Raw genomic sequence first — 18,758 nt, forward strand, 5'->3', positions numbered from 1 at the left:
GTCCATCGAGATTGCCGGCTTCGGCGAAGACACGACAAGCGAGCATGTTGGAAAAAAATATTCGTGCAGCATATTGATCCCTTCATAGGTACCATTCAAATTACATATACGATATTTTTTGTTCCACCATCATTGGAAGAGATATTTAGGTAACCCTATTTAAATGGACAAACCCTGTTTAATTATTGGTATCTATAGCAATAATGGTTGCGTTATTTCTTATTGTACTATGTATATCAGGGCCGGGCAACCCGCGGCCCATGGGCCGGGCAACCCGCGGCCCATGGGCCGCATGCGGCCCGTTCCCCGACTTGCCTACTCTGCTGGGCCGCAGGAGAACGACCCCCACCGTACTCTTTTAACTCCTACAGTGTACGCCGTACCTATATATGACCGCACTCGTAGGAGTAAAAGGAAGGGACGTGGAGTGGCGGCTAATCTGCTGATGGTGGGGGAACCGGCTGACTAGTAGTGGGGACTGTGCGGCCTGCGGCGGCAAACAAGTTGCTCAGCCCTGATGTATATATCAATATACCTAATACACAGTGGCGCATTCAGGATTTAATCTTAGGATGAGCCGAGCTGATCGGATAAAAACACTTTTAATGCAAATTCAATAAAATTCATTAGGTGATTATAAACAGTTTTCTTTTCGTTTTACAAAGCTCTTGAATGACTTCAGTCGTGGTTACATTCATCTCCTTTTCCTTTTTCATTGGAGGGTGCCCCTTTACGCCCCCCCCCCTGGCTGCGCCACTGCTGATACAGTAAATTCGCATACGTGAGGGATCATATACGAACAGAAAGTAAACTTTTATTAAAAAGTATAATCTATCTCACGACTTTGTCTTTGCTTTCGACGGGGCTCGCGGTGGCAAATCGCTTTAATTAGGGAGGGCACCGATGTGCGTTTTTAAAGTGCCCCCTCCCCCCACTCCCCCGCCATGAAGGTAGAGCATTTTGGAAAGTCTGAAGACTATATATTCTGCACGACGCATTGCAGATGTAGAAATGTCTTTTGAACCAAAAATGGCTGTGCGCACGATTACATAAGATGAAATCCATCATTAGACAATCTTTGAGCATAAGACTTAATTTTTTTATATTCTATGGCGAAGGCTTCTAAGGAGAATTTCTATGCGCGAGAGGCTGTGTAAAATTTGAAAAAAAAAATGGAATATCTAATTTAGAGTAAGTTCACAGTACATTGTTTACAAAAGACTCTTTATACCGACTACGAAATGCGCAGGCTCGCGCGAAGTTAATTTAGCATGTGACTATACTGTTACGTTTATTTAATTAGATAAACCGTATTTTTGAGTGAATTGACAGGTGACTTTGTCCTATCAGGTATGCAACGACTGTTCCATTGCACCAGTTGAAGTTTACGCGCAAAAAGTAATGTGCTTAATTATAAACTACTACTTACCGTTTCTCGAGGTGGGCTCCAGCATTGGGGGGAATTGCGACCACTGTGACTGCTGGTGGTCGATTTCGAAACTGAATGTAGATTGTGAGTGGTGATATTCAGAGATGTCACTGGATCGTCTTCCGTCGTCTCGATATCTACCTCGTCGTCAGAGTTGTCCTCATTGTTTGTTGGAGAGGTGAACGGTGGTTCTTGTGTCACTGGTTCGACGACTGGTGGTCCACGAATGACAGGACGAAACGCAGATTGATGTAAGGATGGGCTCACTGTTGGTATCAGTGGCTCCGTGGGACTGGAACCGCTTATGGGTGGTGGTAGAGGTCCTAGACAATCAGTTCACAATTTCTTGTAACTTTCTTCCGCAAATGTCTGTAAGTTCTAGCGCAGTGTTAAATATATAGAACTGTATAGTAGGGCGGAGCTGAAAATCTCAATTTGGATTTTCAGTTGGCCTGGGTGCGGGATAGTTGTCTTTTTATTAACCAAAATCAACTGTAAAAAAATTTGGAAAAATATTCATGTCTGCAGGTTCCTGTTTCTCCTAAAAATGATTATATGATTATATGATTATATGATTATATGATTATATGATTATATGATTATATGATTATATGATTATATGATTATATGATTATATGATTATATGATTATGTGATTATGTGATTATGTGATTATGTGATTATGTGATTATGTGATTATGTGATTATATGATTATATGATTATATGATTATATGATTATATGATTATATGATTATATGATTATATGATTATATGATTATATGATTATATGATTATATGATTATATGATTATATGATTATATGATTATATGATTATATGATTATATGATTATATGATTATATGATTATATGATTATATGATTATATGATTATATGATTATATGATTATATGATTATATGATTATATGATTATATGATTATATGATTATATGATTATATGATTATATGATTATATGATTATATGATTATATGATTATATGATTATATGATTATATGATTATATGATTATATGATTATATGATTATATGATTATATGATTATATGATTATATGATTATATGATTATATGATTATATGATTATATGATTATATGATTATATGATTATATGATTATATGATTATATGATTATATGATTATATGATTATATGATTATATGATTATATGATTATATGATTATATGATTATATGATTATATGATTATATGATTATATGATTATATGATTATATGATTATATGATTATATGATTATATGATTATATGATTATATGATTATATGATTATATGATTATATGATTATATGATTATATGATTATATGATTATATGATTATATGATTATATGATTATATGATTATATGATTATATGATTATATGATTATATGATTATATGATTATATGATTATATGATTATATGATTATATGATTATATGATTATATGATTATATGATTATATGATTATATGATTATATGATTATATGATTATATGATTATATGATTATATGATTATATGATTATATGATTATATGATTATATGATTATATGATTATATGATTATATGATTATATGATTATATGATTATATGATTATATGATTATATGATTATATGATTATATGATTATATGATTATATGATTATGCGATTATGTGATTATATGATAATATGATTATATAATCATTTTTAGGAGAAAAAGGAACCTGCAGACATGAATATTTTTCCAAATTTTTTTTACAGTTGTGTTTTGTTAATCGAAAGACAATTATCCCGCACCCAGGCCAACTGAAAATTCAAATTTAAATTTTCGCCTATACATATAGTATCGTTCCACCCTACTGTATAGTATAAAATACAAGTATCGTTGTTGGCATGGACAATAAGTTCACCATATTATTCAAAAGTTTTGACTTTGTCTGATTAAATTGCATAAAGAAAAAGTTCGTCTAGGTAGCTAAAATTTAGAGTTACCTAATATTGCCTTTTTCGAGTAGTTTCTTTGCAGTATTTTTTAATTTCACTTGTTATTCAATTTTATTTGCTAAATGATATAGAATGCAAATACGATTGTTTGCATCATAAACTGGAAAAATAATTGTAGGTTACAATTGTTGGAAAATGTAATCTCGAAAGGTCTGCATGATACCTTTGGGAAGGAAATTTCGTTTTAAACCGATGTTACTTTATGAAGCACTGAGAAACGCGGATTAGATACTGCACATACCTATACTGTTATAGTAGTCTAGGTTGTAACGAATATGAAACAGTAACTAACGATGTTTGTTGCGAGCAACGGTTAAGCTAATCCTCTGAATAGCCTGTCCATTTATGGCTTTAATTTGTTACCAGTATTGATGCTGTAACTTTTGCGCACCACTTGGATTAATAACCACCTGCAGCGCAGAGAGATTTCGTCTACTATTAGTTAAATAATAATTTCTGCTGATTAACGTCAACCGCAAACATAATTTAAAATCGCGATATCAAATGGACGGAAATTATGCTGTATTTTGGGGGATAGATTGGATATCACCGCATCAGTGGCTGAAAATGTAAATACTTTCCATCAGCTGAGAAGTCGTTAACCTTTGTAATCGCAGGTGAATATGGACGAAATAGCTACCGCCTTCTGCGCTCGATTTCAGTCAATAATCCAGGTCGATGGTCATAGACGATACACCTATAAGCTGTGTATGCGAATATACACATGTGCGATCAAGTGGGCGTTTAGTTTTACGGCAGGTAGGCTAATTAGATGAAATTCCTTAAAACCGAAGCTGAAAATCTGAGCACTGAATTGATTTGTGGCCAATAAAGGAATGTCAAGTATAAAAAGTGACAGAGGAATCAGTGTTCGAACGGAGAACGAGAATACAATTGGAATTAGCAAAGTTGATTTCACAATCTTTGCCTGAGAATGTTTTTAATGTTTTTCGTGAATTAAAGGTACAATTGGAATTAGCAAAGATGATTTCACAATCTTTGCGTGAGAACTTTTCGTGAATTAAAGGGAATTAGCTTCTTTCATACATGAATCATGTTTATGGGGGGGGGGGGGGGGGGGGGATTTCATCACTTTTTTCATATTAAATATTTTCTAAATAATCCTACCTTTAACCTTGATTAAATATCTTCTTTAGTATGATAGAATAACAGCCAAGTGACATTTATAAATTATGCTTTCGAGGCGACACCTACTGGCGTCAAGTGGAGGAGGAAAACGTGACGTCATACCTCGTAATCCTAAAAGTATCATTTTTATAACTATTAATTCAGAATAAATCTTATATCTTTTAGACAAATAGCTTGATACATTAAGTAAAACGACATATAGGTTCGAAAAAAAAATGATTCGCTTAATCATGTAAAAACACCGGGACTATGTCGTAAAATAAGATAATAAGGCTAAAATAGCTCCGACGACCTGTCAATTTCGCTATCTTTCGTGTATAGAGACATGGTCGCTCAGTGTGCCTATGGGTAGAGGGGAAGGGGGAATTAGCTTCCAGACGCCACCGCGTCTGTTGATCTCAGAACGGCCCTAAACCTGACCATGTGTTCAAACTGTGAAATAAGTACGAGTTATTGTCGACACAATATTAAGATCATTATTTAACACCGTAGCAATTATTACTTTGTATTCTTGTTATCGTGTTTCAATGATAATATTCAATTCAATATTCGTGTGTAAAACTCGCGTGTCACACACGAATACACATAACCTTAAAATTAGTCATTCAATAATAGATTGTTTTTACTCAAGTTTGTTTACTGATTTGAATAAATTACTTATACAGAAAAAATATGCCAATAGGAAAAACTGTTGTGTTATTTTTTATTTTTAATTCCCCTAGAAAACATCCAAATTGCTGATGTTTCATCATGTGTCCAGGTAATGCGACAGTAAAATCGGGACACCGGGACATACTAGTTAAGCTGTCCAGGTATTGGGTCACTGTAAGGCCTATGAATTTTCGCGCGAGATTATTTAGTCATTTAGCAAATTCTCGTGTGGTTAATTAATTAATTAATTAATATTCACTTATGTTCTAGACGGTACATCCTCTGTTTTATGTATGTATCTTGTATATTAAGGGATTTCCCGTTAAATATAATAATAATAATAATAATATTTTACAAAATTATTCAATCCAATAACATGTTGTTTTTTTTTTAATGATAAAGTACACACAGTGCCCCGTGTAATTGCAACACCGTTTTTATATAAATGGACCTGTATAACTGCAAAATTCTCAATCGCGTTTCCACCGTACCTTAAATGTCCAAGTATTGGGACATTTACCTTATTTTGTAAGCGCAACGCGAGTGAATTCGGCTCACCAGTAAACGACATCCAACTCGAGCGAACTTCGCCTGACAGGCTAATGACAAATGCGATGACCAATGACATTATAGTATACCTATGTAGCTTATAATTTAATATGTTGCTTTACTTGTGCACTTTCCGCACAGTCGCGCTCAAAGTAATTACGAAACAATTTTCAAAATCTTCACACGAACATTCGAATGATGTAATATTGTAATATATCTACTTCTAATGTAACAATTTAAATCCTGCTACTTTCAGTTGAGTCATCGAACTGCTTTCCGAATCAATCGTCCTAGTTTCGCGTCTTGCACAATTCGAAGCAACGGGTCACGTGGGGAAATAGCATATCTATCGCAGTTATTGTTGATTTAAACTCACCAGGAAACAAAACTGGTCCTCTCTTGGCTAGCCAGGGCAGGGCATACGGCGGGAAAGGGAAGCCAGGTGTTTTGGCCGCGGCGGCGGCAGCAGCTTGTTGATGCTGGTGCCAGACATAGTCCATGACGAGACTCCTTGACAAAGGCAGCGGCAACTCTGGGAATGGAGGTACCCGCGGGTGCGTGGTCGACGAGACGAGAGCCGGTATTTGGGCCGTCGGGGATGATCTCGGTTGTTTCGCAGGACTAGGCGATTCTCTTGAAGTCGAATTGTTAAGTAATCGCTTTCTAGTCCCGCCATTGAACATCGCTTTGACATCCTCCCAGGCGTGGACCACTTCGTCCGGCAGGCTGCCAGAAAGTTTCATGTGACGCCGCCAGGAATTAAAATTCGCCGCGTCCGGTTGAACGTATTTATCCGACGGGCCGATTCTGTGCGAGTGGAAGATAAACTTGTTCGGAGAGAAGAACAGGCCGCAGTACGTGCACTTTATGCACTTGGCACGCGAGCTGTTGTAGCGTGCTGGGAGGAAGGCGCCTCGGCATCCCCAGGCGCATTCGTGGTGGACAGAAAATGCGAAATCTTCCGGCAATCTTTAAAGAAAAAACGACAGCTCGATCAATATCATTGTGTCTTCTTTGCTATTCAAGGATAATGACGTACACTTGACCGTAACTAACGCTCGCGCGGTGGATGCAGGGTCCAATTTGACCCATCCTACGTATCAAATTATATACGTCATATGCCGATGTAATTAGTATCATTTTTTGAAAACCACCAGAATTTTAGATCATGAGAGATTGGAGTCTAAGGTAAAAGCTTATTTTGAAATGTGTATGAATGGAATTATGGGTCAAAATGCACCTCGCATCCGACGTGTGGTCAAACTATCCGCCATTCAAGGGTTAAAAGATATAAAATTTCAATATCGCACAAAACAGTTAGTTGCTATGGCTAGAAGTGAGGATCAGCCGGGCTTTGGTCGGCAGGTAGGTGGACACGTAGGTGGCACTCGGTCATAGTTTAGGAGATTTACTATTAGAAGAGGCAGACTGTGCTGTCAGCTTGGATAGCTTAATTGGTTAAAACAGTCTTTCGGGGATGGTCAGAGCCAGGTTTGAATTTTGTCTAGCGATCCGATCGACTGATTACTTTCCCCCTGCAATATGTGGGAGGAAAAGGAGCAAACTGAGTAGTTCTTATAGAACCGGGCATTCAAATTACGAGGACACTAAGGTTTCCATATCAGTGACTCGTCTTCTCACTCTGTTAAAATGGAGCCTACTTCAAGCTTAGTATCTTACAGGTGAAATCAGACGGCTCGTGGCTCCGCGAGCCGGCGCAGCTCGTCTAGCTCGTCAAATCGGCTTGGCGAGCCTGCAAAGTGGATCTACAGTTGCTCCATCCTAAGAAAAACCTCGTTGGCGCAGGGATGATTCTGAGGAGGCGCTGATTGGTCCGACTCCCCACTTAACCGCCTACGTTTCTCTTCGTCTTACCACCTGTTACCTCTCTGTCAGACGTTCCGCAACCTGCAGTGTTGACATTGACATCGGTCTCGTCCCGCCCTTGGAGAAGCAGGGAACCCGGCAGGTAAAGCGCTACGAACAATCGCCTGCGTCGGGCCCGTAAGCAGTAGTGGGGGGCTGCGCAGATCGCTCACGAAACGGTATGGACGTTAGGGTTTTTCTTAGGATGAGTTCAGTATAGACGAGCCGAGACAGTTCGCGGAGCCACGAGCCGTTTAATCGGTCATGGCTCGGCTCACCCAGGCAGGCCAAGCCGACTTGACGAGCTAGACCAGGGCTGAGCAACTTGTTCGCCGCTGCGGGCCGCACAGTCCCCACTACCAGTCAGCCGGTTCCCCCACCATCAGCAGATTAGCCGCCACTCCAAGTCTGTGATGCCAGATCGGAGACGGGTTCCCTCGAGAATTTCCCCCACCTCGCGCACACTACGCCGGAGCTGCGTGTCCGTGAGTCAGGCTCCGAAGCGCCGAGCTCACGGACACACTGCTCCGGCGTAGTATGCGCGAGGTGGGGGAAATTCTCGAGGGAACCCGTCCCCGATCTGGCATCACAGCTCCAAGTCCCTTCCTTTAACTCCTACGAGTGCGGTCATATATAGGTACGGCGTACACTGTAGGAGTTAAAAGAATATGGTGGGGGTCGTTCTCCTGCGGCCCAGCAGAGTAGGCAAGTCGGGGAACGGGCCGCATGCGGCCCATGGGCCGCGGGTTGACCAGCCGAATCAGTTCGCGGAGCCACGAGCCGTCTGATCAGTCATGGCTCGGCTCGCCCAGGCTCTCCTAGCCGACTTGACGACGTAGACGAGCCGAGCCAGTTTGCGGAGCCACGGGCCGTCTGATTTCACCTTTACATTTACAGGCGTATTCTCCACTTTTGTTAGCGTGAAGAAAAAAAGATCCTAATAAAAATGGACCCACAAAACTTTAATTTCTTTTTTCAATTACAGGTTATATGTAAAGTTACATCGATATTTATGATAAGTAATTGTATAGTAGACATGAAATCCAATCACTCTATTTGTATTTTGCTCTAGTAGAAACAGTTCAGGGATTATAGGAATTAGTTAGAAGAATTCTAACACGTTTGGATACTTACAATTGAATAGTTCAAAATAAAGTAGTAAGGTAAAGTAGCGGTATTTTCGAAATGGAAGATTTGCCGGCTCATTAACATAGAACACGCCTGTTAAATTTTGGAGATCAAAATCGAATCACCCTGGACCTAATATCCGCTATAATTATTTATCGGGTACAGATTCTACTAGCCTATAGTATTGTTTTGGGTTTCATAAACAAAATTGATTCGAAGAAAGTAGAGATGTGTAAGTACGGGAGTTATTAATCATCCACGCATACATTATGTGGCCATTATTGATTACGTACAAACGTATACATATAGACTAGAAACTCAAGGTAAACAACCCCAATGAAAGATACCTTCTGTTAGTATTTTCTGGCGGAGCACAAGCTGAATCCATCTTTAGAACGATAATTACATTGCTTGAAACAGACCTGGGAAGCGTGGGGGCATTTTTATTCAAATCGGCATCAAAATACGCAATGTCATGGTTTGAAGTGTAGATAATAATTTTTTTATTAACACTGTGATTACCAATCACGTCATCCATATGCAAGTGACAGTCTTATTTACTCGATCGTGAATTATATTAGCGAATAAATTTGCCAAGTTGTAGTGGTATAAATAAACTGTTATAATACACAGGAATCATTAAAAAAGTATAATTCGAAATTATATTTCTTTTGTTTAGCCACTGAACAGACATCTTCCTCTTCACTGATACTTTGTAAAGATTTGCAAATATTCAGATCAGTTTCTTCGACACTGCTCGCCAAGCCAGCAACTGTAACTGCACCCTCCTTTTACGATATTGTAACGAGAAGTGAACAAATTGAAATGAAATGAATTTAAAGCTTTGAGATAACGTAATAGTAGAAACAGGTGTAGATACCTACTGTCTATAAAGATAAGTTTGAGGAAGTATTCGATGGAAGCTGACCAACCTGGGCGGTGCATTGTCGCCGAGGAACGATTTGCAGAGGCGCTCGGCTTCCCTCCGCGTAATCATGCCGCATCTCCTGGAGGAAACAGGCATAGCGCCGGCGCGACGGAGGATCTCTAATTGGACGGGGGTGCACTGTACGCAGGTGATGCCCAATGCTACTCGGCGATTGTGGATCTCGTTGTAACTGAACTGTTTCAACAACGTGTTGCTGATTTGCGCCAAACAGAGCCTCTCCTGTCCTTCGATCACGAGAGACACGATGTGAATCCCATAGAGAGAAACGGTGCTCACCTGCAACTCCTACGGGTTTAGATTCGCAATGCAGTTCTTGAACCGTGAGTTTTATATTAGACTTAATTCTTCGATCTATTACATTTCAGATTCGAAACTGAAATGGGAAATTTAAAATTTATTTCTCTACTTTATCAGCTTCCAATTAGTAGAGCAGATGTGCAGGACGTTTTATAATATAGAGGTAGGTATAAGTAATGAAGAAAGCTTGTATAAACCTGTGTCCTATCGGACCTTCTGCTCCGCGTTACAGATGTTTCTGTGTTTGGATAATTCTTGTTACACCCTGAGTTTTAGGGGTACACAAGTATTTCGGGGTTAAAAAATAAAAAATTTTATCGATTGTTTATGTTAGCCGCATAATAAGTAAAAACATTTATAATTCAACCTATAATCTATACTATAGATTATATATTATAGTTTATTTATTCGTTATTTTAAGTAAAATAGGATAAGCTGACAGTATGTGGTTAGGTGTCAGTAATTGGGTCCTTTACCCTATAATATCAACGCTTTATATCTGGCGAGTGACTACTATTTACGAACAGTTTCATAAAGCTTTTTGAATCGCATCTCTGTCGGGAAGATGCCTACGCACCAAGTGGGTCCCTACTGAGTAGATAACTGTCGAATAAAAAATATTCGATGGAATACACGAACGCATTCGCGATACGGGTTCATTTCGAAAACGGTCTTTTAACACATTGCGTACTAAAGATGTGAATCAACGTCTTTGGTTTTTGAAGCGTTGAGGGTGGGAGGCACCAACTGACGTATCAGCTTGATATGTTCTGGAAATGCGCGAGTAGATACAAGGCTTTTATGACGTTCACCTCATACGGTCCGCAGTGTGTTAACTTAACTATGATACGATAGACATTATTTACACTACCAATCCACATACAGTTAGTTGCAAAAGGTAATATATTTTACATATTAAATCGACTTCAAAGTAAGAATTCGCGATTCTAAGTCACATTCGTGTAGACCTTGATTAATATAAGTACCTACCTCTGTTTTGAGTGCATTCAATTGAAAAATTGTACACAGTTCTTTTAAAAAAGTATTATTAACCGTGGAGGTAGCAAAGATCCCGAAACAAAATATTCGCCTAAATTTAATATTTAATGTACACAAACGTAAGTGCAATAAGTTAATATCCTTCTAATATTTCAGCGATTTTATTATAAACTTTAATCTATTATGCATGGATTCAACTAATTTTCTGTAGAATTCGGGCCTGTTCCATTCTTCCAGCAAAATTTATTTGAGCATTTCTTTGGCACATGGTACTAATTAAAAATATATTAATCAAGGTTTATACCAATGGGAATTCTAATGGGTAATTCTGAATTTAACAATATTTAAATAAATCAAATATGTCATAGGTATGTGATGGGCGGAACATCGGATCATTCAACACGATAGAGACAAGTAGGTACTTGATGGATTGCAAAAAAGGAGAATCTGAATGTCTCGATTATGGTAGAATAGTAAGTGATAACCAGTTTTGTATGTGCCACATTCAACGGGTTTCAACATTTATTTGTAATGACTATGACTTTCTTTCGTGAATGAACTTTGGCACAGGATTATTGGCACTTTGCAATTTCTACATTAAATATTAGTTGCGGGCGAAACTTAGTGTACCAGAGACGGAGTATTTTATTTTTACATAATTAGTGGACCGAAGATCAATCAAGGCTTCAACTAACGTTACCAATTAAAGTTAATCTTTTCTAATCTCTCAAACAAGTTTTGCTCATTTATATATTTTTGATTGTAGTTTATATCTATTTTTTTACAAATATTGTATAAGCACGATATTGAATTAAGTAGAACACGAGTTTGAAGGTAACTTATGTTCAATGACTAGCCTTTTTGTTAGCTCTGAATCATTAAAATATTCTCTTAATAATTTTTATCTAGCTGTAAATTTCCCAAGTGCCTTACTGCGCATTGCGCTCGGTCTCCAATTCTTTTCATTCGTACGAAGTCAGATTTTGCTTTCATCTAACCCCTACCGGTCATCCTCTCCTCCTACTTTTGTATATGCATCTCCCCACAAACTGCAATACAAATTCACAATCAGTTGTAATTCGTAATATCCGAAATCTAGTTTGTCCCTGCAGACTATATTCAATTAATTCGCCTATTTATATTCGATATTAGCCTAACAAATGTCGTTGAATCTGTGCTATAAGAAATTGTTGTCCAACAGGGTGTCTTAAGATAAGTGTCGTTACAATTTGCGTTTCAACTATTGATTTTATGAAGGAATGGTGGAATTTTTAAAATCTTAACAATAGAATTTCGCGAGAGGTAAGTAATGCGTTTGTTTCCTTTTTCTAATGTTACATACTTCAAGGTGAATTTGATTTTTTTTTTAAATGGAACAATGTATTTTTATAATCATATTTGGTGAGATAAAAAATTAAATTCAGCGGTGTCATGTAGGGTAGGTGGGGGTATTACTGCGGAAGCCCCGATATTCTAAAACAGATCATATTTAATGTTGAAAAGTACATAATCTCTTGAAAATTTTAAATAAAATTATTTTGAACCCTATTACAGATAATTATTAATAAATATGTACAGCAAAGTTATTATTAATTCTTTTACCGTAGTTTGAAATTCGTCAAGACGAAACTTCGGTCTATTTCCGATACGGCGGTCATGAACACCTACTTGAAAAACAGTTATATTTTTGTTATTAACAGTAATAATACTCGATAGAGTAAGAGTTATTTTTTTTTCAGAAAAACTGTAAATCAGTCACCTACATTTTAGTTTTAATTTTTATTTCTCAACGCAGTATTAGGTGCAGTACTTTACACCAGTGATGAGCAACTGGCGGCCCGCGGGCCACATTTGGCCCGCCAGCCGCAGACCTGTGACACACCTGAACATCGCCATATCTGTTTTTCATGAACGAGCTTGACAATATTAGGCGATTATAATATGTAAGTATGTATTAATGTGTATATATTGCTAATAAACAGTACATCAAAGTTAAAAAAAAAAGTTTTATTGCAAACCAATGTCAGAAATAACAAATTCAGCCCATAAATTAAAATTCTTGGATTAGTTATATTTATGTATTTAATATTGCGGCCCGCGTAGAGTAGTAGGTTTTCACTTGTGGCCCAGTTCTGACAAAAAGTTGCTCGCCACTGCTTTACACCATTTGCATGTATTACTGCGGACCGACGACAGCGCCATCTAACCTTTCTTCCGACCTGATAACATTAAATTTACTATTTATTTAAGTACGGATGGTGCAATAAATACAACTATGTATTACTAATTACTAAGATTTAAATTATTATTCATTCCTGCTGATTTTAGTAAATAAAGGAAGTTAAATAATTTTTCTATCTACATGTGATATTTGTACTAAGGTTATGTTTCGCCTGACGTCGGACCGCGGTACTACATGCGCAGTAACTGGTATTTCGTTAGTAAACTCCTGCAATGACATTGATCGACAAATTTCTGTGTTTTTAATTAAAACTGTGCTTATTACCCTACGCTCATATTTTTTATGGAATTATTAAAGTTCCACCTTTCTTTTAAAAAAAGAAGGAGGAACTTTCATTCATTTGAACGCCGTATCGAGGGTTTTAAAGTTAACCTACCTTAAAAGTCCGCAGTAATACCCACACTTACCCTAGCATGGCCTTGGAACAAATTGGCGTTAGATAATTTTAAATATCAAATTTGAATGAAAAGTGCCATTTTTCGCGTTGTCTGATTCGAACGGTTAATTCTACTCGTGCGACTACAGGGTCATCCGTTAAAATTGCAACCTACGCGCGCGCGACCAGACGAAGTGGCAACACCGCCTCACGGACGCCTTCCACTACGTACAGCCATTCACCGGCCCGGCGTTGGGAGGGTTGCCAGCGACCGCTGGACAGCAGTGATGCCCGAGCTTCGAAAATTTTAGGATGGTCTCTTTCAAATTAACGCCGCAAAGAGCTGTGCGGAATTTCTCCGCCCAGGTAAGCGAGCTGCGCGCTCCGCTTTTATGATCGGTTTACCACTCACACCCCAGATCACTGTAATGAGGTTTGAAAACAATGTCGACTGGTTTTATACCCGCTTTAATTTAAAAATTTTTAACTACGACAGGGTTGACCGCGGCACTATACCCCTGTACGAAGAGATTTTTCGCCACCTGCGTGTAAAAGATACAATAATGGCGCATCGTTCCAAAAAATGACATTAAAGGAAGCCGGTATAGGCGTGGCGTTGAGTAGCTAAAAGGTTAAAACATTCAGACACAAAAATTGTAGACAAAATTTAAACACCGCACTGCTACAATCACATACACGTCCTATTAGTTACTCGTTACGTACGATCTATGCATGCACTGTATTAAGGATAAAATTATAAAGAAAAAGACCAGAACAATAGATTCTGAGGTTTGCAGAACTAACACTTAGTTGAATAAAAATTTAATTTCTCAATTTGTGAAAGTAATGATACAGAAACAACCAGCCTATTATTTATCAACACCATGAATTTTAAAAAGAGCATTAAATACAGTATCAAATAAAAGGTTTGCAAAAGCTTTTCATAAGAATTATGGTCAAAAAATTGATAAAAGAAAAATTAAGTAAACGTAAAATATTTTAAATTATTCATCATTAAGAGGGAATAATTTTTCCTCATTTTCCTCTTTTATGGTTCAAAAGTTATACGAAAAAGGCCCCAAATTCTCTAACCCGGGCCTGGAAATTTCAAATAGCTCTTTGCGACGTTAAGGGGTTATGCCTAGTCAGGCGGTCGAAAAGAGGCGAATATTTGTGAATTTTTTTTGAAGAAGCGGAAGCGTATATTTTTACAGAACTTTTTGCGTTTAAAAGAGCAACATTTAAAGAACATTTGGTATTTTTTTCGTAGCAAAATATTTACGTTTATAATAAAATAACACGCGACATCCAAGAAGCATTTTTAAAAATTTGGTTTTGCGGTGAGCATTGCCATTCGGAACCAGATTATCTAAAATCAAAAAACAAAAAAGATTTCGTTAGTATATTAATGTATCCTCAGGTTGACGGAGAGAATTTTCCGAAATATTAAGTTAAAACAACATGGCGGCTATTTAAAGTTGAAATCCTGATTTTTTCCTGCAAAAATTACGCGACAAAATCAGGCTTTCAACTTTAAATAGCTGCCATGTTGTTTTAACTTAATATTTCGGAAAATTCTCTCCGCCAACCTGAGGATACATTAATATACTAACGAAATCTTTTTTGTTTTTTGATTTTAGATAATCTGGTTCCGAATGGCAATGCTCACCGCAAAACCAAATTTTTAAAAATGCTTCTTGGATGTCGCTTGTTATTTTATTATAAACGTAAATATTTTTCTATGAAAAAAATACCAAATGTTCTTTAAATGTTGCTCTTTTAAACGCGAAAAGTTCTGTAAAATTATACGCTTCCGCTTCTTCAAAAAAAATTCACAAATATTCGCCTCTTTTCGACCGCCTGACTAGGTATAACCCCTTAATTTGAAAGAGACCATCCTAAAGTCTTCGAAGCTCGGGCATCACTGCTGTCCAGCGGTCGCTGGCAGCTCTCCGAACGCCGGGCCGGTGAATGGTCGTAGTAGAATGCGTCCGTGAGGCGGTGTTGCCATTTTCGTCTGTTCGCGCGCGCGTAGGTTGCAGTTCTAACGGCTGGCCCTGTATACAGCTTCCTCCACTGTCCTTTTTACAGCTAACAATAAGAGAAGCGAACCTTGATCTATCTCTTGTGAAACATCAGTGTCAGAATGTTAGTATACACCTGCCAAACTATCCTTTTTCACGGCGTGTCCTCCTATGACTCAACAACCACGGAAATAGAAATCGTACACAAATGGCGTTCCCTTTTGCAACATAAAGTCTTTCAAGGGTAATTATACAGATGAGGGTCCACGTCACCGATTTCAATAATTTCTGGATATGAAGTCATGATTTTGAGAAAATTTTCCTATACATATGTATAACCCCCGCTCGGCTTTAGTTTTTGAGATAGTCGGTAGTTGGGAGGGGCCAGATTAGCTTAGCGCTATTTTTGAGAGATTAAAAAAAAAATAGTGTTTCAGAAATGGATGGTCATGAGGATTTGAACTAGCAGCACGTGGATGTTACGCATCCGGAGCAAAGCTGGTGTGCTGTCTATTTATTTATCGCTGTCGAAGGAGTATATTGCATGTCGAGATGCTATTTCGCAGGGAGAGTATGTTTCTCAGAACACATTATTTTATCTTAAATCTCTCAAAAGTTGGCGCTAAACAAACCTAGCCCTAACCAACTACCGATCAAAGTAACAATATTAAAACTTCTTTCATGAATATCTCGAAAACTAAAGCCCAGCGAGGGTTATATGTATAGGGAAAAATTGCTCTGAAAATTGATCCTGACAACATATTCAAAAATCATTGAAATCGGCGAGGTGAGCTTATTAGGCTAGAGGCTCTTATCATAAATGACGTAACTAAATAATATTATACATGTTTTTAACTTTCCTTGAAGATGATCTAAACCAAGATCGAAACGTCGGAAACTAATATATATAATTAATTAATTGCAAAATAGCTTTTGATGTATTATTTTAATTTATTAAAATAATAATTGTTTTAATCTGACCGATCCAGTGCGCCGATACCATTGTAGGTAACTAAATAATTCTACTCTTGGATTAATTAATTTATAGCATAGATTATAAATCCTTACGCTGTATGCCTTTATCTAGAGATCGTGATTTTAAAAGTGATCCCTCGATTGTTGATTCTATTACAAGTATATTTACTACACCCAATAATTCATCGGATGCCGTGAACTTTTTTTTTTAATTCATTACGCTGATTTAAAATTTGAGATTTCTAGTTCATCTCGAATATAGCAGAGCCTCCAGTATATGAACGTCTATTATCCGAATATTCTGTCATTCAAAGGTTGCATTATTCGAGGAATAATATGTTTCCTAATCGAGTAGTAATATGTTTCCCAAACAGATACGACCGTATGGCTTTAGAAACGAATACTATTCACACTATATACTTTAAAATGAAATTTACATTGCAAGCGATAAAACCTTGTATGCACAGTGACGGACGAAAGAAAGTTTACAACTTTTAAAATCGCATAACTTTTTTAGCATTGGTCCAAACGACATGAAATTTTTTTGAGAAGCTAGAAGAATTAGTTTGGCAAGTGACGAGTTTTGTCGTTTTCAAAAATAAAACGCAATTGATCGGAATAGCAAAAAAGTAGTAAAGGTCGTTTTTTTTAACTTTTTTAAAATCGCGAAATTCCCGAAATCAGCGATTTAAGCGTTTATAGCTCGGAGTAACTTTAACCGATTTTGATGGAATTTTAGGCATGTGTACAAGTGACTTCAATCTACAAACGAGTGTTTTGAATTTTCATTACAGGCTCACCAAAAAAGTTTATAAACGACCTTTACTATTTTTTTTATGCTATTCCGACCAATTACAGTTTTTTCAAAACGACGAAATACGTCACTTAGCTAAACTAATCCTTCTAACTTCTAAAAAAAAACTCATAGCGTTAGGAGCAATTCTGAAAAAGTTATGCGATTTTAAAAGTTGTAAAGAAGACACCTATATGTCGTATCAACCGTTGCAACGAACCAGGAGCTACTTCAGAAGCAAAAGTCTCACTAAATTAGCAAGAATATATCGCATTGGATGATCTATGAAAATATCCTTATATTATTTATCATTTTTGTTATTGTTACTTGCGTTATTTTTTCTGAGATGAAAATCGAGTGTTTCTCTATCCGAAAATTCAAATGCTGGAGGTTCTGCTGTAAAGTAGAAATGCAATTCTTCCTCAGTTATACGCGATGTCCTTTGTGCATTTCTTTTTAACTAACACTATCCGCGATGTCCGATAGCGCTGTTATTATAAACGTATTTATTGCAAATTAATCGGCGGCGTTCCATCCATTATAATAATAGTAGTAATATGATACCTGATTGGATTTCGAATGCGACTGCGGCTGTGGCGACTGTGCCGATTTTTGGGGCGTGGTTATCGACGGCATCGATAATACCGCCGGCCCGTCCATCCTAGAAAAGCGATAAAAAAAAAAGAAGAATAAATTGTTATATGTTCCAGCAATTTGCAAAATGTTTAATAAAGCGTCACTTTCGTCGGCATATAGAAGCGCTACTGAAACGACAACTGTGTATAAATTTTACTTTTCTCGTAACAGCGTAAAACACGATGGAACGTTGCGTTATTGAGCGACATGCTCCGTCCTCCCACCCTGGTTGTAATTATATTTATTACACTTTATCGATCACTTGATATTGCGAACGAATCAGCTATCAGGTGTCATTAAACGTTCGCTCGCATTTAGTTCAATTAAATCGTATCATCCGTTTTTTATAGACATTTGCTAGTTTGTGGTCAATTAAGGATGATCACTGCCGACTGACCTCATTGATCCATGCAATATCGATCAGCTTTCGGCAATGCGGTGCTGTAGCAGCGCGTGGATTTCAAGTGTGATTAAGTTCAGCTACCTGCTGCCATCGCTCGGAAGACCATTTTTAATCGTCGCCTGTATCCGGGGTAATTAACTAAATTCTAAAAGTCGCTACCTGATAGTGTCAAGACTTTAGGACGAGGCAGAATATGGCAATGCAGAGTCGAGTCCAAACTGACAAGGGGAGGACACCATGAGGTAGACACCGATTTTGATGAGCCTTGGCACATGTAAATATCTCTATTAATAATAGAGATA

The 18,758-nt window shown here is 37.5% G+C and overlaps 1 protein-coding gene across 1 annotated transcript in view; it reads right to left on the bottom strand.

Moving 5' to 3' along the window:
- Fuss (SKI family transcriptional corepressor fussel) overlaps positions 1–18,257 on the bottom strand; it is an 88,467-nt gene extending 70,210 nt beyond the window's left edge. The window contains exons 1-4 of the mRNA XM_076814192.1: positions 17,982–18,257; positions 9,695–9,996; positions 6,145–6,737; positions 1,430–1,752 (exon numbers count right to left, since the gene is read on the bottom strand). Coding sequence (XP_076670307.1) covers positions 1,430–1,752; positions 6,145–6,737; positions 9,695–9,996; positions 17,982–18,077 — 1,314 coding nt within the window. The 5' untranslated portion in view covers positions 18,078–18,257. The remainder of the gene's footprint in view (positions 1–1,429; positions 1,753–6,144; positions 6,738–9,694; positions 9,997–17,981) is intronic.
- Positions 18,258–18,758: the final 501 nt, after the last annotated feature.

The sequence above is a fragment of the Andrena cerasifolii genome, chromosome 6 (genome assembly GCF_050908995.1).
Source record: "Andrena cerasifolii isolate SP2316 chromosome 6, iyAndCera1_principal, whole genome shotgun sequence".
Taxonomy (NCBI): Eukaryota; Metazoa; Arthropoda; class Insecta; order Hymenoptera; family Andrenidae; genus Andrena; species Andrena cerasifolii.